This window comes from Lathamus discolor, chromosome 7 (assembly GCF_037157495.1).
Source record: "Lathamus discolor isolate bLatDis1 chromosome 7, bLatDis1.hap1, whole genome shotgun sequence".
In the NCBI taxonomy this organism is placed as follows: Eukaryota; Metazoa; Chordata; class Aves; order Psittaciformes; family Psittacidae; genus Lathamus; species Lathamus discolor.
In genome coordinates, this window is record NC_088890.1 from 4,750,640 (window position 1) to 4,777,016 (window position 26,377).

The following is a 26,377-nucleotide window of genomic DNA, read 5'->3' on the forward strand; positions in this document are numbered from 1 at the left end:
GGTTTTTCTCAGAGCATTACATCATGTTAGTTAGCTTCCTCAAGTGGATTTCCTCTCCAGAGTCCAGCAGTACTGCCTTGAACAGTGACTTCAGCATCATACAAACACCCCTTCATCCTCCTCCCTGACTGTTCAGCTACTTTTAGGTTTAACCTTTGGGCAGCAGACAACACCAAATTCAGACTCTCTTGCATTCAGATGCTAGAAAGAAGTGTCATTATTCATTATCCTAAAGAAGTGGTCACACTAAACACTATATCCACCTCAGCAGCTGGATCATTCTTCTCAGCTAGGCACTGAGCTCTGCATTAAAGTGCAGAAGCCTTCCCAGGAAGAGGGAAAGATGGGGGGAATCTGCACTGCTAGCAGCCTTCTTCCTCATTTTATTAATCCATCTTCTAATGCCATCTGCTCCTCCTTTTGATTTGCTGCATCCTCACAAGGAGACTGCAAGCAGTGACTGAAATAAGCATTGAAGGCCCTCCACCTCCAAAAGGGCAAGGATTTACCCCCTCAGATATTTCTAGATAAAGTATGATGACATGGCACTGGTTGTAATTGACATATTTCCAGAACAGGCTCACATTGCTTGAATCTGAACCAAGCCACAAGCATGTGCTGAGTTCCATCCTGCCACGCTCCCATCCACCGCAGGAAAGGGTATTTTTAATTCCCCCACAGCTGGCTTGCCTTCCAGAGAAGGCAGCAAGGTCCAGTCCATCTGGTGTTGGAATTCTGCAAAGCAGAAGCAGCACCAGGCTCCTCATGCTTTAGAGATGATGGAAGAGCTTGTTTTAGTTCTTAACCTTTTCCTTCATGGCAGCAAGAAACCATCTCAGCTTGAGCAAACAAGCTGCACCGGCACAAAGAATCACCCCAGCTGCCAAGCTAATTGTGGAGACAGGAATGGCTGGCAGGAGGACTGGACAGGAGATGGGGTGTCCTTTGTGTCAGACCTGCACTGATGTCCTAAGTGAGACCACAAGTGGGGAATGTGACTTCCAGGATAAAGACCTGTCACTACTAAGTGCAGGGATTTTATCCTTTTAGGAAAATCTTAACAATCACCAATAGGAGCATTCAGGTGACAGTGAAACTGTGGCTGGGTTTTTCAATACATCTTGTGAAACACATTCCAATCTCAACCAGTTTCTTAATCTGAATTTACGAACACACTCTTTGGGATTGAGGTACTCCACCCTTCACTACTTACTGTTACATGGAAGCTTGTGCAATGAGAGCTGAACAGGTTCATGAAGTACCTCTTTGCAATGACCCCCCACCACTGGCACAAGTAAGTGGAAAGGCTGAGACTCAGCCTGAGGAAGGTGCTGAGTGTGTCATTCTGACAGGGTAAGTAGGACTGTGTTTGGATGTGGACAAAGGCCCCCCTGGTTAGAAAAAAAGGCATTGAAATTTCTTTCAATCAAAGGAGCTATCACTCCTAACTAGCAAATACCATTCCACTTTCTTTTGTCATTGGAGAAGCCCGCTTGGGTTGTTCCATGCATGTCTGCTTTTCCTTTCAGTTGAGCCAGGGGGTTCATATCCATTTACCAAGCACCTTGGTTTCATTTAAGCTATCAGTGAAAGAAGAGAAAGAACGGAGGAAGAAAGGAAAATAAATGGAAAGAAACACAGCAATCTGCTTTGACTACCCCCCATACAGACTATCCTCTACATTAAGTTGACAGAAAGTACAAAAGAATTTCTGGAAGGACACAGAGTTCTTGGGGTTTTCAACTTCCCAGTGAGCAGCATTTGTTGTATTCACTTCTTCTATTTACCAAGAGAGAAGATTGTGAGCAACTTGGCACGTAGGTAGGCTTCTTCCAAATGCCCCTATGGTTGCTCAGGCAAACAACCTAAGGCAGCTGAGAACAGAGGTACTCTTGTCAGATCTGAGCAGGCATTGTTTGGACAACTGAGAACAAAACTACAGAATAATAAGTCTCTAACTCACTTTTTTCAGGTATTGCAGAAAAAGTGAAAGAAGTTTTTCCTGAAGACGACAGCTCTAGGTCTTGTGGAGTCCAACCACAGCTTTTAACTTCTGGAAACCAGAAATTCAGACTGATCACAATGCTATCTGGAACATTTAACATCCTGAATATTCAGAAGAGTGAGGTAATGTAGGAATTATTCCATTAACAAATTCAGGTCATTTAAATTTGATGACCTTCAGCTGATGGAATGGCTCATTGTACCGGTCACCTAGGAACTTGTCCTGACCATTAATCTTCACTATTTTAATGTTGAAAGACAATGCTGGGAAGAGTTATAGAGTAAGATTGCATTAATTTCCAGATAGGATATGTTAGAATGCAGTTTTGAGCAACCTGTTCTCTTCATTTATAGGAGGTAAGACCAGGATTTAACCCTATCTTTCTTGACCTATTAGGTCAAATGGGGAGAAACATCCCTCAAATTCAATAGCAGCTGCAGGTCATGCATCTCTAAGGCCTGGCTTTAATCACACCATTTCTGTGTATCAGAAAAATATGAAACCAAGATAGTGAATGAGCATGAGCACAGTTAACTTCACAAGTAGGCCGAATGGTCCAAAGACACTGAAAAGGAGCATGCTAAGAGCTGAAATCTCTGCATAGGGACTGAAGGTGTCAAGCTGGACTAGCCTTGTCCTTGCCAGCTATTACATCACACTGGTGTCAGTTCCCCATGATCTCTTCTCTCCCTACCAAAATTTGCTGCTGTTCCCATGATCACTTAAAAATGCAAGGACAGAAGGCTTTAATGAGCTGGAGCAAAAGAAGCTGGCAACTTCTGACAGACCTATGACTTTTCACATCATCAGCAAGAGCCTCCTCTGGGAAATGCAATTTTTATATTAACTTCATCCCTCCATGCATTGACTCCATCGATCGATGGCAACTTCCCAATGCTCTGCTTTGTTTTCTGCCAAGTCAGGATCGAGCTGGGGGACAAATAAGTAGAGGCTATTAGTAAGAGAAGAATGCTGCATAGAAAACCAAACTCAGCAAAGCTACACCATAGATACTATGGCAAAATTCAAAGCAGCAGCAGACTTTCTTCTTCAGGTGGGCAATAACGCTCATATTCCCATGAGTGAGAAGTAAACTCTTTGCCGTGAATGCTCCGGTCTGATTAGGAGCTGAAAAACCGATGCGTGCTCTGCCTGCCCTACTAACCCTTCTTCCATTCCTCACATTCTGTCCAACTGCATCTTCTACTTATTGCTTGCTTCTTGCATTCTCCATCCCAGTTCCAAACAATTGCCAGTTCCGGGAATATCCTTCTGTGTATCACCATTAAGTTCTTATTTTAGCTGGATGGCTTTTTGCTTATCTATTTGAATTTCCCCTTCATTTTCTAGTCTGAAAAGTTCAGCTTGTCCTATAGGCGAGTGTTCCTCAGTTCTGACCTGGGATAACACTGAAGTTTTGAAAACAATTTCAAGAAATGACTTCATTTTCCCTTAATCCAAAAATTTACCAACACAATTCCAAGCTTCTTGCAGCCAACAAGCTGGTTTGCAAAAGGACCCCAGCAGCTCCTCTGACAAAGGCAGCTCTGCTAAACTTTGCTAACCTTCCTTCTGCAATTGCATGCCAAAAGGTCCTGTTGGGAAGTCTCCAGCAAAACTGGAGGCATTCTTAAAATATGGCTTAAAACATATCCTAATATTTTATGAACAAGGAATTAGGAGCACAGAGACAAAGCTACTGCAGCTGCAGTGTAGACCCATGCCAAAATGGAGAAGAAAAAGGCAGCAACTGGGAAGTAGAGAGGGAAGATTTAGCACAGAGTCCTACTGTGCAAGTGTTGGTTCTAAAAGATGCTGTGAAAAGGCCTTAAACTTCGTCAGTTTGGTGAAGTCTCTGTCCTCGAACACTAGATACAGCCAAAGCTGGGTATGTGCACAGCTCAGCTATCCTGAAACTCCCCATCTCGTGCAGCTGACTTGTAACTTTGCTATTGATTCTTAATTACAGCTGCTGACTGCTTCCATCTTCTGCTGCAACTTGCCCTCCTGCCCAGACTCTGGGTCAGGCTGTCTGTAGCATCAACATGCATAAAATAAAATGACAGTGTGTCAGAGATTTCATTTACTCTCCCTTCACTACTGCAAGCTTCTTAGGGTTCCTTACAAAGCTCCTTTGGTTTCCACTTCTCCCTTTGAGAGACTGCTCCAGAGTCTCACTCCTCTAGTGTTTGAAAATCTAATTTTCAGGCTAAGTGTATTAATAGCAAATTTGTACCAATGTGTCCTTGTGCCAGCATTGATCTTTATTATAAAGACTTTTTCTTCCCCTCTAGTATTTATTTTGCAACAAAGTGTTCACAGGGCAACATCACATTCCTCCCTGTCTTTGTTTTGCTAGGCAAAGCAAGCTCATCTCTTTCAGTTTTCTCTCATCTGCTAAGCTTTGTGTCCCTTTCTCATCCTCGCAGCCCTGCTCTGCACCTGCTCCTGCACGAGCCGTACACAGTGTTCTTGGCACACTCTTGCATCTTGGTTTTAAACTTCCCTGTTTGTAGCGGGGCTGTCCCCTTGAAGCTACCCTGCAACCGCCTGAGCCCTGACACTGCTCCACCATACATCAAAGTTCCTCTGCTGCCTCCAGCAGCCTCCTCAGTGCTGACTTGGATCATTCCCTCCTCTGCTCCTGCCTGCCAGCACCTCATGCACATCATTCCCACCCTAGCTGAGGACACACATGGTGTGAAGCTAGTGCCAACACTCAGCCCTGGGCTTTCTGTGCTTCCCTAGGGCTTTCCCCCACACACTGCAAGGTACTGCTCCTTGACTTTAACACAGCTCCCACAGAAGACTCCTGATCCTGGGCCTTCTGGATCCCCCTCCTTTGCTCTAGGCAGCTCTGAACACCACAGACTCACTGGCTTTCCACCCTGGATTTATATGGCTCAGACAGTGCTGACAGATGGACAGGGCCTCCCTTAGACCCTCTAATCTCTGTCCTACTTAGAAGTACACAGCCCTTAACTAGACTCTGCAAGCTCTAAAATGCAGCAAATCCACCCCCTCAGAATGGCCAGATACATTCAAAAAATCTTCCATGCTGCCATGAACAATGGGAACATCTTTTTCCTAACATGGGCCAGTTCTCCTCAGGCTTCCCTGCTAACGAAACACTCGTTTCCTACTCATGGGCAGAATTCCTGCTGCCTCACTACACTGTGGCTTCCCTATAGCTTCTAGTGTTGTAGAGGTAGCTGGTGATGTCTCCCAGATGACAGCCTTCTACTTAGCCTTTCAAAGATCTACTTTCAGCATAAAACCAGACAGAGCAATAAGGGCATACAAAATACCATGCAAGAACAAGCAAAGGCATTTTCATACTTGCATAAAGAATTAATTTGGACACAGCTAAACCCAGATCTTACCCTAGGGAATACAGAATTCTTCCATTTTCCAACCCTCAATCTAATTCTGTGAACTGGGGCAAGCAGGGACATCCGTTGTCTTGTGAAAATGAAATTCAGAGGAGCACACCCATGGGAACTTGTCCAAGGCTGTTTCAATGCATGGCTCCTCAAACTGCTCTTGCACCCTGCCCTCACTCATGCACTGCTCCCAGGCCCTTGCAGTAATACTGGCATTAAGGTCACACAGCGTAAACCAGCTCACGAAATCTGCTTGTTCTACAGTAACTCAGAAACTGTCACTCATCTTCTTATCTTTGCATTCGCAAGAAAGCTGTCAGCATCTCTATTTCTGACTTCAGGAGAACTTAGCCCTCCCTGTTAAATAAGTTTCTTTCACTGATACTATTAAAAAGAAGAAAGTCTCTAAATCAGTGCAGGGGGATGAACATGGCAGCTACGTCTCCTAAGGGCAGGCCAGATCTGGCAGCACACTGCTGCCTCATTCTTCTCTGCTGGGATACTTCACATCTTACAGCTGCTGATGCCTGGGTTGTCTCCAACCCCCATGAAAATACCCTACTTACAAATCCCATTGCCACTGCAGCCCTTTGCCATGCCACAGCCCTGGTCTGCTCGTCCGCTGTGAATACTATTCCCAAATTAAACATGTTTGCTCAAAACAAACAAGGAAGCTGCTTCTATGGTATGAGCTTGTTTTCTTTAACTATAGGATATAATAGTTGCATGGATTTACTGTAAGACTGATAAACTCTTCATCTGTGCTGTGAGCCACACTGGAATTTGTTTCCCCAGTCCGTGGCTTCCCACCAGTGTCTGCAGTGATAAATGCAGAAAGCCAACCGCAGGAACACTTTCCTTCACAAAAGCAGCAAAGGCTCACCCACCAGTCATCAAATCTCATGATTTGATCAAATCATGTCACACACAGCATGACAGGAAAGGAAACTTTGGCTCTATTAATTTTGTGGCCTCCCAGTCATGCAAGCTATCTTCCCTGCTCAGGCCATCCTGGAGTTTCTTTGGAACTTATTTGTGTTGATTGTTTGGGCAGCACCTTGGAAAGGAGAAACAGGCATGACATTTGTCATTTCCTCTGCATGGAGGGAAGCCTCCATGGAAGGGGTCCAACAGTGAGAGCACACTGCCCTTTCCCCGTGTGAGGGGCAGGAAAGACAGCAGCTGTGTGATTAGCATGCTCCTGCCTCAGGATAAGGAGAATTATGTCACACCTGATGTGATGTGTTACAAGCAGCACAAAAGCAGCATGGGAGCCAAAGATGGGCACCTTGTGGAAGGAAGGAAGGTCTTTCACTGTGGAGACTTGGGTTTAAATCATAGAGAGAAATGTCTTGGTCTTCTCTGTTCACAATGGAGCATAACAAAGAGTACATTTGCTGGGACAGAAAGACAGCTAGTGGAAAAGCACCACCAAAATATCCTCTTGGGAAAAAAAAAATCCACCTTCCTTTAAGAACAGTTTGGGTGGCTTTTAAATTTGTTTTGAAAACCTGCTGATTTTGATAAAAGTTCCTGTCAAAGCTACTTGGAGCAGCTTTGTTTCTGGCAGTTCAGAAGCTTTACTTCGAAACTTCCAAACTGTACATGTTTTATCATGGAGGTTTTTACCCCACAAGCAGTGTTATTACCTTGCTCGAACATGACAGAGGCAGTGAAATATTTTATTACTTTTCAGATCATTAAGATGAATCACTGCTTACTACAGAATGAAATGTTACCTGCTTGTCTAGATGAAGGCATTCCTGGGTGTTGTAATGGCAGTGTCAGACTTTCATTACATCGTAAACAAGGGACTTCTTGATCTAGAGAGTAAGCGGATATGTTTCAGTCATATTAAGCAGCAGCTGTTCTAATTGATTAAAAAAAGGGAGGTGACTAACTCTTGGGTTTTCTTATACCTATATATAATATAGGTCACATACTGTGACCTACTACCACTCTGCCCTTAGCAAAGGAGCAGTAAGCATAAGCAGTGCAACAGCTTACAGTGGATACAACTCAAGCAGAAATCCCAGAGCAAAACATTTCTAAAAGCCCCAGCCTGGGACACAAAGTGCTCATAAGAAATAGGAAAGATAATTATTTCATTCTGATTCAATGGGGGGGGGGGGTGGTGTGGGAAGTGGGGGTAGGCGCAGGACACCAAACAGGCTTTACAGTGTCAGAGCTTCCCAGGAAATGGCAATTCCGAGTTAGGCTGATGTGCATTAATTCTGAGAAGCCTGAGCAGGATTTTTTGCCAGGACAAAGTCCAAGAGGCTCAGGATGGAGGGAATTCTGCAGGGATCCACAGCACAAACAGAGAGGTTATGGGAGGTCAGGCACAGCTGGGTGTGGGAATGAGCCAGGGCTGAGCAAAGATTCGGTGGAGGACTAAGGCACTGGCAGAAGAGCAAGGGAAAAAGGGGTTGCCTTCACTCTTCTGCTCATTGCCTGCAGCAGGTCAGACCTCGAGAGGGAGAAGTGTAATGGTCCTGTGTGGGACATATACCACTACCCATCCATACACGGATGATCGAGGCTCTAAGGGCAAATGCCTGCACCTTCTCAAGGGGTGCTCAGGAAAAGGAACGCCATCCACCACAGATGGTGCCTCCCTTCCTGTTTTTCCAGAGCTGCATTAGCAGAGGAGGGTGCCAGCAAGCACCACCCACCGCAGAGATGGGGTTTCCAGCAGTTCTGTGATCAGGACACCAACAATGGGCCACAGAGCATTCATCCGGGTGCACTCACCTTTAACTTTTGTGCGCGTGACTCACAACCATTCCTGCTCATGACCTGCCCTGGCCTCAGTCCTGGCCCTACTTAGTAACAAAATGACTTAATTACTACGTTAAATACTTAATTTAATACTTGACTAATTTCACTGAACTATTCAGCTCCCACAAACTGCAGAGGCCACCTCTCCGCAGACAGAAATTTCACTCTCAAAGCGTTTATGCCCGTTTTATTTCCCACACAGGCAATGATGGATGGAAGAGCCAAAATAAATGAGTAACTAACTACCTCTATATTCTTGGCTTTATTGCCAGTCAATAGGGCACACAATGAAGCCACGAAGCAGAACAGATGATATATTTGCTGGGCTTACGGACCTTACCGTGGAGTTTCTTGCACAATTCAGGATCTGCATCACGTGTGTGTTGTGATGCTGAACAAAGGCCTACTGTCTGCTGACACGAACGAGTCAAAAAACTCACTGACCTGGAAGTTAAAGTACAAAATCTACTTTCAGCCTGAGTGCCTGTTGCCCATACACATTAAATGAAGAAGCCTTGTTTGAGTGAAGTATGAGCTTATTCTGCTCTTCCCAAGCAAAGAGAGCACATGCCAGTGCCATGACTTCCACGCCAATGAACTTCAGCAGCAGCAAAATCATGTGAAGGAGAATGCAAGGCTGAACTGCCTTTTACATCAGCATGTTTCAGTCACAAGGTTATTCTCAGTTATCTAGCATGGAGAAATTTATCAATGCAAGCCAACAACGTTGGCAGGGGGACAGTTACACAATGAGATACTGGCAGGGGAACAGAGTACTGAAAGCTCAGAGATGGAGCAACCTGCAAGAAAAGCTGCTAAGCACTATAGCAATACAAACACACCATGAGCTGCAAAGGCTCAGCAAAGGGCTCCAGAGAGGCTGCAAGCTCAAAGCCAAAAGCTATGGCAAGAAGGTAACTCCCAGGTAAGTGGCAGAGCAATATAGAAAAGGATAAAAGATTAACAGCTTAACAGCCTCCAGTCCCTGGAAAGGTTTAAATCGATGACTGGATGCTTGTTTCACAGAACACAAATACCACATATCACCAGGTGAGCCAACATCAACCCAACTGGCGTGAGTGGGCTGACTCCACTGAGGGCAACAGAGCTGTAGCAGCTTACTCTGGATTTGCAGCTGGGACGTCAAATCACCACACAAACCAAAGTAATTAATCATAAACCAAATGACAGGCCAGGAATTTTATAATAATTCAAGCCGTTTCCAACAACCCAAGGAATTGTGTTCACATTCTTGACAGTCTTGGATGAGTATTTCAAATAAACAGTGAGGATTTTGATGGCAGAAGCCACTCTTCTACCAGCATTGGTGGGTACTGCAGCTCTTGCAGCAGCTCAGGCTGCCAGGTAAAAACTCCACTGCACAGGCACTGTGCTGTCACACTGATGGGCATGCCCCACCGTGCACATGCTATAGAGTATATACAAAACACAGGAGATGAGCTAACCATCAAGAAAGGAAGCAGCAGCAGGTGGGGAACTAAAATTGTAGGCAGCAGCTAGCATAAAGTGGAAATCAAAATCTTCCATGTAAGAACTACTGAAGACATACCACTAGAAGCAGAGTTCTGCCTCCCATATACTCGTACCTAACTGCGCAACTGGTGCTGATAGAAACTCAGGCGTGGCACCTTCGTGACACACTGAGCAGCGCTCTGCTCCTGATCGACAAGGCTCCTCAGAGTCCTGTGACACTGTCTGCTGTTGCTTGCCCATGGTCCACCAGAAAGCCATCCACACTGGAGAAGGGCCTCCACTAACTCTCTAAAGTACAGATACTAAGCAGACATGCTCAGAGTCTGCCTCCTATATGTAAGTCCTCAGCTCCACACTTCCACTTATCATTTCAGAGAGGCAAGAATGGTAACCATCTCTGTCCTCCAGCATACCAGGGACTGTCCAAAACCATGGATTAATGCACTCGGACTTCGGGCCTCCCATTAACAGCATGAGGTACAACTGCAGTCCTGTGTCAGAAGCTGTGAGGTCCCTGCACTGAAGCTGTTTGACTGGCACAGGGCTAAAGGTTAAAGCCCCCCTTTGCAGCTGTGTCAACACTGAAGCCCTCTGTTGGCCCGAGCTCTTTCACTGGGGGCTGCACCTTGCCATGCTCTCCACAGAATGGGAAGTGGTGGCAGGACTGTTCTCCAGCGCAGATACAGCTACGCTGGGACACAGCACCATCTGCAGGGCTCTGCCAAGGACCAAGCTCCCACCAGCTCCCCAGGGAAGGCCAGTTATCCCTAGGAGATACTTCACACCTAGTAACTCTCCAAACCAGAGACCTGAGCACACACGCAACCACCCTCTTCAGGGTCCTAGAGCAAAACAAAGCCCTCCTCTGAAAGCATCACTTCAGGAAACAAATCGGTGTTTTGATACAGCTCCAAAGACCCAGTAAATTCCCAGAAAATTAAATGCATGTCAGATCCTAGATTATGTAAAGTGATGACTGAAGCAGCAGCCTTGTGTGGCTCCAGGAAGCAGCTACAGGCTATGCCTCTGCAGAGAGCTCACGTACACAGCACAGCGCTGGCGTCAGCTCAGCCTCCCGCGCACAGGCACAAGGACAGCACAGGCACGGCCCAGTGCTTCAGCAAGGGTCTGGCAGTGCCTGTGGTTCCTTAAAACCACCAGCCCCAAAAAGCTCTGCAGTGCTCTGTACCAAAATTAGCCTGGCCCAATCTGCGTAAAGCACTGCAGAACACATTGTACTGCACCAGCGCATTCCCTCGGATGCAAGAATGACAAAGCCAGCCTCTGGGGAGGAAGGATAATTTTTCTCCCATCTTGTCTTTATGAGAAGGTCAGCGGCACCATGTGATTTTCCGAGACGTATAACCACTGCATAACGCAAACCCACAGAAATGCAAGCATTTTTATTACTGCTTCAGCTATAAATATAGGAATTTAACACTTGTCCTACTGGATTAGACCAATAGTCTCACAGGGAAAGTGGGCTGCTCAGAGCTTGGACAAGTGACTGATGCTTCCCAGAAAAGGCACACTGCTTTCTGCAGCCCAGCCACCAAGAGGGACATCTAACCCCAACCTCCTGTAGGGAATCAGCCTACCCCTTGAAGAATGCAACATGATGCTGTTTCACACTCTCACAAGCCAGTAAACCGCCCAGCAGAAGCTGTGCATGTTGCTGTTTCATACATAAACATTGCTAACACCCACAGGAAATCTGTGAACTCAGTTTGTTTAATTTTTAGACCAAGTCTGACAAACTGGTCTTAAAAAAGACCCTAAGCTACTATTTAAAAAATAAACCCCTAAAAATCCCCAAACAAAACCACCTTTTTGACTACAATTTGTACTCTCAGCTCTAACAGGCAAACCTGCCAGAAATCAGCTGGGCTGGCACTTTATTTCTAAACCTAGAACCACATACATTATAACTGAACTTGTTTTAGCTCTCTCCTCCCCTAGATTTCCTCCACTGTCTTTAACCAGGGCAGGTACTGCAGTTCAGAGAGGCTCGTAACTTCAAGTAAAGAGAGTGTAGGATGTGGGGAACTACTGGGGCTGGGATGCCCAGAGTGGTGGGGATAATAGACACAGTGTGAGTGGTAGGATGGGTGAAAGGCCACTCTGTGAGCAGAGCTGTAAAAGCCCCGAGGGTGAGGAAAGCATCCAGTCAGAGACCTAAGCACTGGTACATCAGCCAGAGCCCAGGTGTTTGTGGAAAAGCAGAGCCAATGTTCAAAATTTAAAGAGCAAATGAAAGAGTGGGGAGTGAGTGTGGGGGAGGGACCAGATCTATCAGTGCTCATGTAAGTCCTTTGTATCTGCTGCAGCCCCCTAAACAGATGCAGTTTGCTGATACATCTCCTACCCACTATTTTGGCTAGGTACTGCAGTTCAGCCTGGACAGAGCACCTGATAGCACCTCCCTGGTGCACACAGACAGCAGAGGTCACTTCCTGGACACCTCCACCCCTACCCAGTGCTCACCTCCACTGGCCCAGCAACTGCTTCCATCCAGAGTGGTGAACCAGATCATTCCATTTACTTTCCTTCCTTCCCTGGCTAGCTATGGTCAATAAGGGAACTTGTAACACTGGAAACAGCAGCAACAACAAGCAGCAGCTTGAATTTAATCCTGCCATTATTTATAATTTCATGATGTGGACTGTCCATTTCAGGGATTTCTCTCACTGTTGTTTCAGGCAGCCCTACTCTTGAGTCATCCTTCCCAAAGAAACAGACCTCAGCTATTACCAGTGCTGTCAAGAGACTGGGTCCTACTCCAAACTTGGCTTGTTGTCAAATTCTGTACAAGCCATTTCACCTCCTGTTTTTCAACTTCTCCATCTGCAAAACTGGAGTAGTCATTCTGGACTTCCTTGTAAAGTCTGGCACTTGAAGGCCTTACATGGAAATTAGGCATCTCTATTACTATCAGAAGCAATGTGCAGGTGCCAGATGTTTATTGAGGTCTGCCAGCACGTTTGGAAATGTAACCGCAATGCAATTCTTGTAACAAAACTGATCTGAAGCACTATCTTTATTACAGTGTTTAGACGGTTTCTGGCAGCATCCATCAAGTTTCAGGTGCTGTAGATTCACATGGTGTAGCACGTGCACTGATCCGTCAATAGCATGTCACTCAGCAGGACTGCGAAACAAAAGCTGCTTTGCTGTTGCAGATCTGCTCCAGAGCATAAGGATCTTGGAATAGAACTGAGTTTGAAATGTACACGTTACTCATGTCCTGTTACAGCTGCAAATCCATGCACCAATACGTGGCAGAGTTTGGACCTATCATCCAATCTGGTCACCTTCTACATAAACTTGTTTCCAGGCAAAAAAACCACAATAAAAAAGTGAAGTTCTCTTCAGGTGAAATGGGTGATCTGACATATTGAGAAGTTGTGTTTTTAATGAAGTATCTGGAGCTCTGAACTCTTCCATTGGGTAGTGAGATTAATGAGTCTAATTAGAGAGCAAACTAAAAAGTTTCACGTAGTTGCCCGAGGAAGGTGAAACGCTTCTACATGCTCTGTTGAACTTCTGCATCTCTGGATGAATTCTGTTATCAGGTCTGCCACTGCATGGAAAAGCCAATGCATTATCATAGAATACTAAGTTTAAAGGGACCTCAAGGATCATCTGCTCCAATCTTTCTTGGTAAAGCATGGCCTAGACTAGATGTCCCAGCCCCCTCTCCAGCTGAATCTTAAACCCGTCCAGCACTGGATGAAGTGGAGTTTTGTTTTGCCATGCAGAGTTTCCAGCAATCTCTTCAGTAAAAAGAACGCTGCAGGAAGTTATTTCTGGTACAGTTGTCACCTGCTTTGTTTTTGGATGTGCAGAAACCTAGGCCTGGGGGAAAAAGAATACCAGAGCTGTCTTAGTAGGGAGAACATGCCTCTACCTCCATCCTGTAAAAGCAGCAATGACAACAGCACCAGAGCTAGTCACCCTATCAGAAATGCTTACCTGCATCAGAATTCCTGACTCAGAAACACCTGCCAGGTTACCTCAGGATATGAGAAAGCTGAGGTACTTGAAGGGACATGAAGGGAGCCCCCTTCAAGACTGGCTTCAGCTGTGGACTTTCTCTGGCTGAGTTCATTCAATACATCAGGATGTGGGGACATAATGTACAAAGGGGACAGTCCTATACCTGAAGCAAAAATCTGAAGGTAAACTAGACTTACTTGCCACAGAAGTCCTTGTGAATGGCACGGAGGACAAGTAGTAAATTGGAGTGTGCCTGCAGCCAGTCCTTCACCATATCTGGGTGTCTGGGATCAACTTCCAGAAACACACTCCTAAAAGGACAAATTTGGGAGTAGAAAACGGGGAGATGCACACACTTAGGTTGCTAAACTGATAAAAATTAAGGTCTGTCTTTCCGGATGACTCCTACCAGTGCAAGAAAGGAGAGGGATAGCAAACACACTGCAATCCACTAATCCTAAATCAGATCATAGCTGCCCATGTAAGATGCAGACTGGGGGGAATTCTTATGGTGCTTCTGTGTGTGAGCAGTTAAACCCTTGTATTGACATGTAAGTACCCCTTCTGAACCCCATGCAGCTCTGTCTTTCTGAAGCCCCCAAAGACTTAAGGCCAAAACGAGGTTTTAAGATACAAATGCATCAACACTGAGCACTAGACTGGCAGCATGAAGTTTCACTTTGTTATAAGCAGGGTGACATTATGTCCCAGTAGCAAGTCATACAGTGTAAGTTAGTACATTCATTTTCCCACAGTAAATGTCTCCATAAATCAGTTACAAAAACACCACCAGCATTCAGCCCTACACGAAGAACTGTACAAAGGAGAGTGCAGCAGGGATAAGGGAACTAATCAGACAAGCTCAGTTAGTGCACCAGGACTAGCCCTGAACACTGCAGGGCTATTTCCATCTCTGCTCCAGCTGGACTTTATGACACTGGCCCATTTCTGAATCTCCACTCCCATGATGAGGCAGAACCACCCTAGCTTACAGGCACATGGAGACGATGGAACTGGTTACAGCCTGTGACAGTGCAGCAAGATATAAGCTGAACAGGCAGAGAACAGAGGCCAGACCCCAACCGTACTCTCTCCTGAGAATTCCGAAGAAGTCCCACACTGAATACTTCCTATAAATTCACCAAACTAAATACATGCTGGGTGTGGATCTCATTCCTGACCTTAAAAAACTTCCACTCTTCAACAGGGGCTCTATCTCATAAAACAAGTAAAAAGGGAAGGGGAAAAAAACCCACCCCATGAGACCAGTCTCAGCTGCTGGGAAGTTCTGAGGAGCATCTTCTGTTCTCATGGGCATGCACAGCAGGAATTAATTCTTTTGCATGCATTATGCCTCTCAATATTCCTATTCCTCTTCTCAAAACAGCAGATTTTCAATGACCTCTCTTATGCTGGTAAAATGTCAGGAATCTTTCAGCAGGATACGTGAATGCCCTGGCACAACAGACCTTTCAGTATCAGAATGTTGATCTTTAAGCACAAAATGGATCCCACATGAAAGAGAACAGGAACAATCATTCTTGAGTATTAGCCCTGGAGAAACTTAACATTTAAGAAACTATCTCTGGCTGATCTTTCTCCTGGATATCCAGCATTGTATCCTGGCGCAATAAACAAGTTTCCCCTAATTAAAGGGTGGGAGGGAAGCAGAGATCTACATCCATTCTCACAGAGTTCTATACTACTTCTATTTCAATCAGTTATCAGCCTAGAAAGCTTACATTGTTTTGCACTCCCTCTTTCTCTGCTGCTTTCTTTCATGTTCTTTTTGTTGCTGCTTTGACCTTTAAAGATTCCCACTTCACTAATGACTATGAAACACCACCACTGGTCAAGGAAGGCTCCCTTTATTAACCAAATTCAAGTTAATTTTGTTTATATATATGACATTTTAAAAATCGGTATTCTTAAATGGGGCAGGGAGGGACATTTCTGCAACTCTTTCCCCTGTTCCTTCCTGTATGAAAAGAACACAGAAGCTGTAGAAGTGAATGGACAAAAGACATGAAATTCAGAGAACAGTGCTTACCCAGAATCCTTCAGAAGAGAAGGAGCCAAAGCCAAAATTGTTTTGATGACTCTCATTCCATCATCTCCCCCATCCAGTGCATCAAGATCCTCATAGCTGGGTGTGGGAATAAGAAGATATTAAGAGCAATTCACGTGGCATGAGGCACACGCCTAAGGATGCGCTGCCCCAAACACAGGTACACCAAACACACCTGAACTCCAGTACTTCTACAGCAGGTGACAGCACTCATAGCTTTGATGTAAAAAACAAGAGATTAAGAAGGCAGCTGCCCCTAGGCTGAGAAACTCCATGTTGAGCACAAGCAGAAAACATCCTCTGAACTGGTCCTGAAAATTACAAGTCACCTGCAGGCACGGCCACACAGTTCCAACCTGTGGATCTGTTCCCTCTGGGCAAGCTGGACAGGGAAAGAGCAGGTTGTACAGAAAGGGATCACCTGCTTTATTTCAACCATGCCAACAAGCAGGCTGGGCTGCTCTCTAACATAGCCGAGCAAATTAGGATGCAGAAAGCTCAGCTTTCAGAATCCGCTCTGGTGCACATCTTGCAGAGAGGCGGGTGCAAACCTTTGTCCTGACATGCATGATAATCAATTCTGAGGAAGAACCAGCACACACAAAGCTGTTCCACACCCCAAAAGAGCTTATTCATGTTTGTGTGGGTTTATTTGCTTAAGGCAATGATTGGGATGAGAATGGGTCACAACATTTCCAGCCAAGCTTTTTTTCATCACAAAATGCTGCTCAGACTGCTTGTACTTTCTTTCATAAACTCACATCAATTATTAGAAAAAGCAGGAAAAATGTCCTGAATCCATTCGGGATCAGGAGCCTGCTGATTTCCAAGAGTGCTTTTTCCATTTTCCTATGTATTTAAAATGCTTTGGTATTGTTACAGACCTGTAAGCAATACCAAAGTAACACTGCATTATTATATACTATAGAAACACACCTACGCTGTGTACGTGTATACTACATTTGCATGTTTCATGTGCAATTGTGTGTAGTGTAATAAAGCAGACAGAAAACCTTTCTTCATGTAACAGGAGAAGAACCTCTTTGTCTGATTACCGGAGGATTTCTGCATCCAAGGAAGCCATGTCTTCATGGAAAACATACGGGGGGTTACTGACTATGAAGTCTACAGGGCCCCAGAGTAGCAGCTGCTTGGTAGAACCTAGAGAAGAAAATAATCACAACCAGCTCTCAATCACAGCAATCTCCCCTGTAAGCTCAGTGCCAAAATCCTGCCAGGTAACAGTCTCCAGACACATGCCCATGCGTGTTTGGCTCCGCTTTTCTCTAACAAAATGTTATCCTATTTCTTTTGGGGACAGCCTGGCCTGCTCACCATCCCCACCTGGAATGCAAGAGTGATACAAAGCTAAGCCCAGGCAAAGTTACCCCATTTTCATATCACAGCCCTGCTTAGCAGAACACGTTACAAATTACAGGCCTTGATGCTGTGAAGCTTTGTGCCTATCTGGTTATTAAGCAACAACCGGGACTTGAGAGAGCCCACAAAGAGCTAAGAGGCAGCTTAGACTAGTTGTCAAGATGCTTTCCTCTCACCAGAGCTGCATAAGGAACTCTGATAAACAAAAGAGCCAGGCCCTCTCAGCAGTATCAACCACCCAATGGCTTGCTCTTCCTTGAGCAGACAAGGCTCAGCTCGCTGTGCTCATGCCACTCTCTGGACTGACGCATACCAGCCCTGAATCATGTATTATGTGAGTGGGGACCTGTCCTCAGACAAGCCCCTTAGCTGAGCATTTAATCTAAGCTAAATATCTGGGCACCCTCTAACATCAGAGAGACAAGCACATACATGTTTATCTAATGTCAGCATGGAATGAATTACACTGTTTATATTTGCCTCTCCCCAGTAACAGTAGAGAGCACCCGAACACAACCTTTGGACACCTAAAACTAGGAACCTTCTGATGTAGGTAGAGACTTCTCTCAGCTGAACATTTGGCCTGGAAATCTCTGAAGAGAAAAGCTTCAGTGGCTCACTTCTTACTAATTATTTCTTCATTAACTCCAACACCCTCCTGACACCTTCATTCCAAAGAGGTCCCATGGCTGTCTCTCATGCCTCCTCCCCCATCCAAGTAAAAAGGGAGAAAGACAAAGGGAATTATAACAGTGAAAAGAGTTACTGTATGAAACATCTTGGTGGAGGACATGGATCCTCTCCTGGAGTTGCAGCCTGTAAAATTCCAGATGCAAGAACAAAAGGAGAAATTATTAGGAGGAATGTTTGTGTGGGTTCACGAACAGCACATTCTATGAACAGTTCATTAAATGTCATATCTCTTATCTGATCCACGTATATCCTACCCCACCAACTGCAGCTGGATTCCTCTCAAACCACAAGGGAAGTTTAGGATGTGCTCTTTGCCCAAGGAACAAAATTAAAAGCAAACAGCATGCTGTGCTATGTCAGTGACAGTCCAGAATAACCAGAGTTAAGAACCACTTGAGGGAGCAGAGGCACTAGGAAGGACAAGGTCAACCTATTGTTATAGATCTGTCCTCACTTCAGCCTCAAGATGTTTGCTGCAGCAGCTCTGAACAACCAGCCACAGCACAGGCCCCAGCAGCACCATTCTCACTAAACCCAAGGTGATGCTGCAAGGAGGATGCTGAGGGATACCACACTAGCACATAAAAGTGCTATTTGAGTGTGCAAGTTTACATGTAGAGAAGCAATGCCAGAAACAAGCACAGCAATAACTACGAAGGGAGCCAGAGAAAGAAAGGTTCAGACTTTACTTGTCCTTAACCTCCTAAGTGACATACATTCCTACTACCTGCTGCCTTGAATTTCCCAAGTTCACAGAAAAGGATAGGAGTAGTTACCACGAAATGCTTTGAAAACCCATGGAAGACAGCCAGCCTGTAAGTACTATTGCTTTATTTAGGCTGCTGCCTTTGCAAAGCACATTCACAAGTCAAAGAATAAAACACTCAAGTAAACATGAGCTTTTTTCTTAATTCTTACACTTTAGGAGCTCAACCAACTGAACATTCTCTGGTTTCCAGTGGTGATAAACATGCACCACATGTCCTGATACTGAGCATTCTTAGCCTTTTTCAAGCAACAGTTTACAAAATATGGGTAATATGTGGGTTTGTACCTATGTGCGTTCTCCCTGGTGAGATCCACAGCAGCCTCCTCTTTATCCATGGCTATCACCCGGCTCTGGCACAGGAAAAAAACAAACCACCATCAACAAGGTTCCTGAACAGACATGTTTGCCAAAAGACATGCAGGATAAAAACTGACAACTGGCTGCTCATTCCTGGCTCCTAAAAGGAACAGCTGATGAAGAATACATCTCAGTGCACTGAAGGGATCTCGAGTTGCTTCTAGTAAGGTGACAGAAGGCACTCTGCAACACTGACAGCACCATACCAAAACAGACAGCCTCCTGACCAAACCAAAGCTGACAACAACGGAGTCACACAGGCTCACCTAACGTTCACAGCTCCTAGCAATGTGAGATTCAACACTGGCTAGTCTGGGTAACACAGATTAAAGGAAGACCTCTAGTCTGGGTAGACACAGATTAAAGGAAGACCTCTAATGCAGACAGAATCCCTTCCAGCTTTAATATAACCACTTGGACAGAGGTTCTGGTATTTTCCATCTGTTACACAGACACCTTTTGTCTGGATAGTCCACTGAAGTCCTCGCACCACATTCACTGCATGTATTGACTGCACATACCTGACTCTGTGTCAAGCATTGGAGAGTCCTCTAGTGTAATTTAAGATACAGCATTACACAGTCAGAGACTGGTTTGACCTTCCATTCCACCTTGGGCTAAGTGCAGGCAAAGATCTGACGTGGTTTTGCTTTGCTTAATGCTTTTTAAACACAGATGTTGGTAAATATTTACATGTAGAAAGCATGCTTAAAGAAGCTACTTGTCATCTGGAGACGATGGTGTGACTGGCCATGATTCCTGCAGGGATTAATTTCACGGTTTGAGACTAACACCCACACACATGAAGCTGACCCTTACGGTGAGGACACAGCTGACTCCATAAGTGAAATGTTGCCATTGTTTTCTCAATACCCTACTGCCAAATTCTGCCTCAAGCATTAAAGAGATCACACAGAGTGTAAGCTCCACTTAGCTGTCTGTGTGGCCACCACTAACTAATCAGTGAAGGCTACTTATTTCTCTGGGCACAGCTGAGAAAGGACTGCTATCAGTAACAGGGACAGACTGACACAGCTCTTTAACTTAACAGGCAAGGAAAAAAGTGTGAAGTACAGCTCAGGAAATCAGAGTAATTACACTTTGAAGTCATGAAGCTCAGCTATTAACCCCATCAGGTCACTGGGAGGAGGAACAAAGGCATCAGTCTCTAATTTTTACACACCAAGTCTTTCCCTTCTGCAGGACTAGGGGCTGGCCACGGCAATTCTATTCATGAGAACAAACCAGCTGGTCTGCAATTCTGAGGAAAGGGGAATATTTTTCCTTTAACCACATGTGATGAGATCTTGGATTCACTTCTCTTTCTGCTTACCAACAGTACCTCAGTAAGCACGCTACATGCCACTATAATCAGGGCAAGAAAGCCTTTGGTCACCCAAATCTCAGTCCTTTTTCTGCTCTTTTCACTCTCTTCAAAAGGTGTGGGTTGTTATCAGGGGACAAAAAGTGGTTTGGTAGCATGCCATGTGCTTGTCATATCGATCCCAAGTACTGACATTTCTGTGGTAATCCCTTCCCTGTATTCATTTAGTCTTCAGTCTCCTAGAGACAAGATCTTTTGATTCACAGAAGGGTGATTTTTAGACATGACTGCCCCATAAATTTGACTAACAGAGTGTGTGCTCGTGTCTCAGCCCCTCTTGTCCACAGCCCAGAATATCAGCTTAAACCAAAACTCACCAATGCTTCAGGCTGGGGTGATTAATAGTGGGCTGTGCCAGCTGGAGAATGAGCACGTTTGCTGCTCTCATTCTGACTGCGTCTCTGCTACTCCTGCAGACAGCTCCTAAATAGCCCTCTTCTATCTAGCATGAACATATAAAGCCTGACTGCCAGAGACCTCAGCTGCTGAAGTCCCATCAAAACAACGAGGTTTGTCTGTGAAGTCTCAATGAAGACTTGGCATGGGACTGTCCTGTAACACAGACATCTATCATACTACGAGCACTGAAAAAAGCTTACCTGTGGCAGTCTGCGCAACAGACTCAGAGCAATTGCTCCAGAGCCACAGCCAATCTCCAGGATCACAGGATGAGGGGCAGAAACTGGGAAGCAGAGGCCGGAATTCTTCTTGTACATCAGAGATTCTTCCTCCACAACTAGAGAGACGAGATCCTAACAGAATCAAACAAACAAAATCCTAAGGGAGTTGATATGACTCGCACCTTTGTGGTCTGAGGACTGGAGTTTGAATTTCTTGACTCTGTAGCTCAGTGAAACATATTTTTGTTGCCAATTTTTTAAACACAAATGGGAGCAATGGAACTGACATGCCAGAAGTCACTTAAGCTCCATCTGCCCTACAGGGTGCTTTGATTAGTAACCAAATCCTCAGGATACAATTTCCCACAGATCCACTGAAATCTTCTAGCACTGTTGAGAAAAACAATAACCAAACAGCTGGAGCACATTATCTTCTGCAACACCATTTTATTGACTCCAAAATCCCAGCTTTCAGAATTTATAAGCTTCAAAATGTAAGATTTCTGCACTGTCTCGATATGGTATGTAATCTGGAGGCAAAGGTACAGCTCCTAACAGCATCCAACACAATAATCCAACCTACAGATGAAAAGCAAAGGCAATTAATTACTAAATGATCCAAATGAGCAGCTCCCTGCATGGATTTCAGATTGTGGACTCCTACTACATTATGTTGGTATAAAGTCACATGGGAAAGATTTTCATCCATGCTCCTGGATCCATAAACATCTCTGCCATCACTGCCTCCTCTCTCCCGTCAATCTCCTCTTTTTAAAACCCTTCAAATGTCATATAAATTCCAACACAGCAGGAGAGGTATCACAGATACAGAGTTCTATTGTTTGAAAATGAATTACTAGCTATAAGAGAAAGCACACGTGTGCCTCCCTCTGTCTGCAACGTGAACTTCCCTTACTATTCACTGGAGAAATCTAGTGGACAGAAACCTTACGAACACCATGAGTGCATCAGCAGCTTCAGTAGGTGCTCACAACTCCCCACAATCCTTGTGCTTTCATAGCACACCAATACAGAAACAAGGCCTCCTACAGTGGCTGGATTTTTGCTTGAGAGGTCTGCTCTTGGCTCTCCCCTATAAATCCAGAAATTTACAAAGAATAATTGGGTTAATTTTGCCAAAAAATGAAAGACAGCACCAGGAAAATTATCAAGTTTCCACTTTTTATAAGAAATCTTGCATGCTCTTGGCATTAGCAGGAATATTTAAAGGCAACATGTCCTGGCAGGCAGGTCAGCTTCTCTTCAGTAAAGCCAGGGACTTTTTCAGGAGCCAGAACTGGGCATGCCTGTACATCAGGGCAAGCCCTTCCTTAGATATATCACCCTAACTGGGGTGCAGTGTAATAGATGCCTCGCGCAAAGCTGCAGTTTTTGTGAAGATATTTGTTTCTATTGGTGATCCTTCATGCTAGGTCAATTTGCATTTGTATTAAGGAGGGAGGGAGGATGCAAACAGGTATGAAAATGAAGCATTAGAATAGATGAGCCTCAATGAAACATCCCTGGCAGCAGAGCATCTGAGACACGAGCTGTTTTGTCAGTATTTTCTGAGATTTTCCACAAGATGTGAACTGCTTTTAAACATATCAAAGTGCTGTGCCCCTGCACGCAAGCACATACCCTGTGCTTAGAGAACAGAAGTGAGGTTTGTACTACTTCACAGCCTGGGATGGCATATTTTAACATTGTCTGGGCCTTGCAAAGCCAGGCAACTTCCATTTTAATAGAATCCCTGCCTGCTGATTCCTCCTGCTGAAAGAGCCTGAAAGCATAAATGAAAAGGAAAGATTTGGTTTATTTGGAAGTGTAAACATCCTGTAATTGTTCTAGTGACATTACTTCTTCTTCAGATCAGCTTTCCTGAGCCTCTGACATTTTCAACTGGGCTGTGTTAGGCCTTGCTGCTTCTCCAGCAGGCTGGCCCTGCCAACAATACCCTTTCTGGAGCCACTGGCTCCTCAGCTTTCTTTAGGCTCTCTTTCACAGCCACAGCCTTTTGGGTCCTTCAGGATTTCTTCAGCAAGAAGCACCTTCAACTGTTTTCATTGTTTTCTCTTAAAGCTTCTCCAGATGTTGAGCTGGGAAGAGCCAGAGATGCCCATGCCTTTGCTGACCACATACTCAGCGTCAACAGACTTCATGCTTTCTCCAGATTGTACTCTCTGCCTTCCACAGCTTTTGGTGCTCTCTCCTCAGCAATGAGCTCTCTATACTCACACCCAAAAGCCCAAGAGAAGGAACCCGCAGGCTGGAGGGTGCTATTCCAAGAGACCTCTCTCAGAGGTGTGTCTTCACTGCAAAGTTCAGTGAGTGATAGCTAAGGCAGCCTCAGGCAGGCAAGGAGCCACACTGCAGTGCCCATCCCTGGTCACCATGTTGGTACTGGCACTGTGTTTTGCTAAAAGCTTCCAAATCATGTATTCCTTGATGCTGCTCTGGGATTCCTTTCCTAGACAACTACAGAGGAAAACATTCTTACAGGCTCCCAAGAGGACTGTGGGAAACCATTAGAGGACTGGACTACCAGTGCTCAGATAACAACAGGGAAAAATAAACACCTTATCAACCCACTTCAGTGCAAAAATGGCTTTTGCCTTTCAGCAAGCAGCTCCAGACGACACAGTACGAAAACACTTCTGCCCTGCAGACAGCCAGAGATTGCAGCTGGTTTGGGAAAGCAGGTGCTGATGATTCCAAGACCACAAAAGAAAAGCCACTCAAAAAAGTCCTGCTCAGCTCCTGAATCACTTTTCTAAATCCAAGCCATTTCTGGTCATTGACAAACATTTCCAGGAAATCTCTACAGGAACTCATCAGAACCATCTGTCTCCAGGGCTGATCACACAGTAGCACAAGTTGCTGATTACAAATGTCCAAACGTAACTTCCCTGCAGTAGAACTACTGTCACCATTGATTAACTTCCTGAAGGTTTACCCTGAATAATTTCAAGCTTGGAGTTTTTAATGGAACTTCTATTTCATACATTCCCCAGTGAAAGTATTTTTTAGAATGCTCCTATTGAAATATGACTGATTCCCATTTTCACCACACATATATTAAAACACGGATGCTAGTATTACTTGGGCTTTGTATCCCACTTCCTGACTCCTTTGCCTTATTGCCTGGGCTATTTCATGTACTTCTTACTGAGGCAAAGGCTAGTTCTCTCATAATACACTTGCTTATCATAAGAGCTCTAAATTAAAAGAAGTTAATGTGACAACCTAAAGACACTGCAGCCTTTTTCAGGTATCAACATCTCACTACAACTAAAATGTTCAATAATTATGAAAATAAAGTCAGTTATTAAATAAACGCGATTGGCAAGCAAACCACAAGGTTTATTCTACCTGGCAGATTAGGAAAATAAATTACTAGTACAGTTTATTTGATGTTGAATTAAATTTGCAGTTATGTATTAAAAGCAAGAAGCAAAAACACCCCTGAATGCACTGGAATAAGACATTTTGTGATACCACAGTCCTTGACTTACAGCTTTCACATAACCCCCCAATTTCCCTAACATCTGCAGAAGAATCAGAATACCCCAGCAAGCACAATCCAGAGTAGATGCAGGCAGCTCACTGACACTGCACTAGGTTTCCTTTTCAGAAGTCAAGAATGATTAAGTTATCCAAAACTGATTCAGAACAGTATTCTGCAGATTCTTTCTCAGTATTTTTCATCTTTTAGCAAGCAAACCAGTCACAAGATGTCACCACTTGAAACTGATAAATTGCAGCACTTAGCAGAACACAGCAGATCCACTTTCAAATCTCATCTTGGGAGATGAAGTATTTCTGGCCATGCATTACAGTGTTCATACAAAGACTAAAAAACACCCTGCAGACAGACATTCCCTACCTCTGTGCAAGAATCTGACTCGAGCCACAGCTGGGGAGGAGCAATAGAGGCAGATGGTGCTCAAAAGTGATGCCAGTCCCAGACACAGAGAAACTGGGACAACAGCAGATGGCCGAAGGCTGTGGTCTTTGTGTAGGATACCAAACGCCTCCTCAGACTGAGCAGATCCAGAGCACACAAACCTGCTAATATAATGCCATCATTGCTAAAAGCCATCTTAACCATCAGTTTGATCACCAGCTCTAAAGGTTGAGAGATGAAATGATAAAATTTCCATTGGGAAATAAAAGCACACATTTTACCAATCAAAGGTAATTAAGCTTTGGAATGTGTTAGGTAAATTCTCCACAATGTGACATTCTAAACTGAAATGGCAGGTTGTCCAAAAGGGCTTACTGTCACTCACACCATTTACAGGATGCAATACATGCTTCACTATAGAAAAAGGCCACTTTGGATAAAACAATGACTTCAAAATCACTGTGTCTTTATAGTCTCTAAAGCCAGGAAAATGAGTTAACTCACTCAGGTGCCTTGTCCCTGCCACACGCTGAGCACTTCAGTACCTTTTAACACTTTTATCCTCACAACTCCCATTTTCCACCAGAGGAACAACAGTAAAACCGCGACTATCCAAAACTCCTGAGGACTACAGCAGAGCAGAGCACTGAACCCAGTGCTCCAGAAGCCTCATCCACACCTTTCCAATGACACCACTTTAGACTATAGGAATGGGTCCCACAGACTCCAGTTAGGAACTGGCAGATCTACAGTTGTGTGAGGGCAACTGACCTCCTGCTGAAAAGCAGAAGTCACAAAGATCAGAACCAGATTCCCAAATCATCCAAACAGACAGTTCTTGTTTGTGCTTGAATTGTCTTCTTGGTTTTATTGGTGTAGATAAAAATCTGTAAATATAAAAAAAAAAAATCCAAAGCACTGTATTAAGGAGCAAACAAAATCATAAATTAGAAAGCATCTTAGAAATGTGACCCAGTTCCATATGTGCCCATGGCATGTTAACCACTGGATAGGAGGAATGCTCAACTCTGTTATATTCAAATTCACATTACTGCTTACAGTATGTGTCACTATTGTCAGCAACAACACAGCCTACACTGGAAATCCTGCTAACCAGTGCTACATGTACTGGCAGACCTCCTTCTATCCTGGAACCTGGCATACACGTACATGGGTATAAGTGTGGTATTTCTGTCGGAATGGGGAAATGGAACATTTTGTAGATCTTTTCTCTCCCAGTCTCTGCAAGAAGCAACTCACCCCAGCAAAGACAGCTTTGGAATGAGGGGAGGGACTGAATGGCAGACAGAACCAGAGAGAAACTAAAATCCTCTCTTTGCACATTTCATCAAACAGATGGGTGTACCGAGATGTTCAAGCAGCAGTGAGGAAGAGCTAGAATTCACATGAAAAGTGAGCTCAGTAGCCACTGCTGTTTCTGGAAGCAGATGTTACCTATGAGCATCCACAGCTTGCAAGATAGCCATTGCCCTTCCAGGGCACTCCAGCAATGCCAGCCTGCTCCAGGACCTTTTTGCCA

At 44.6% G+C, this 26,377-nt stretch overlaps 2 protein-coding genes across 6 annotated transcripts in view; both read right to left on the reverse strand.

Annotated features, from left to right (window-relative positions):
• The window catches only part of MAPKAPK3 (MAPK activated protein kinase 3), a 127,047-nt gene extending 114,541 nt beyond the window's left edge, over nt 1-12,506 (reverse strand). The window contains exons 1-2 of the mRNA XM_065687716.1: nt 12,148-12,506; nt 7,128-7,211 (exon numbers count right to left, since the gene is read on the reverse strand). The gene's annotated coding sequence lies outside the window, so the exon portion shown is untranslated. The remainder of the gene's footprint in view (nt 1-7,127; nt 7,212-12,147) is intronic.
• Nucleotides 12,507-12,606: 100 nt separating this feature from the next.
• HEMK1 (HemK methyltransferase family member 1) overlaps nt 12,607-26,377 on the reverse strand; it is a 28,380-nt gene continuing 14,609 nt past the window's right edge. For 4 of the 5 annotated variants that reach the window (XM_065687719.1, XM_065687718.1, XM_065687720.1 and 1 more), the window contains 7 exons: nt 20,910-21,062; nt 18,855-18,919; nt 17,874-17,923; nt 16,783-16,888; nt 15,710-15,805; nt 13,857-13,970; nt 12,607-13,518 (listed from right to left, as the gene is read on the reverse strand). In XM_065687719.1, coding sequence (XP_065543791.1) covers nt 13,482-13,518; nt 13,857-13,970; nt 15,710-15,805; nt 16,783-16,888; nt 17,874-17,923; nt 18,855-18,919; nt 20,910-21,062 — 621 coding nt within the window. In that variant the 3' untranslated portion in view covers nt 12,607-13,481. Of the gene's footprint in view, nt 13,519-13,856; nt 13,971-15,709; nt 15,806-16,782; nt 16,889-17,873; nt 17,924-18,854; nt 18,920-20,909; nt 21,063-25,608; nt 25,725-26,377 lie in introns of all 5 variants that reach the window. The other variant, XM_065687723.1, reaches the window with a different exon arrangement.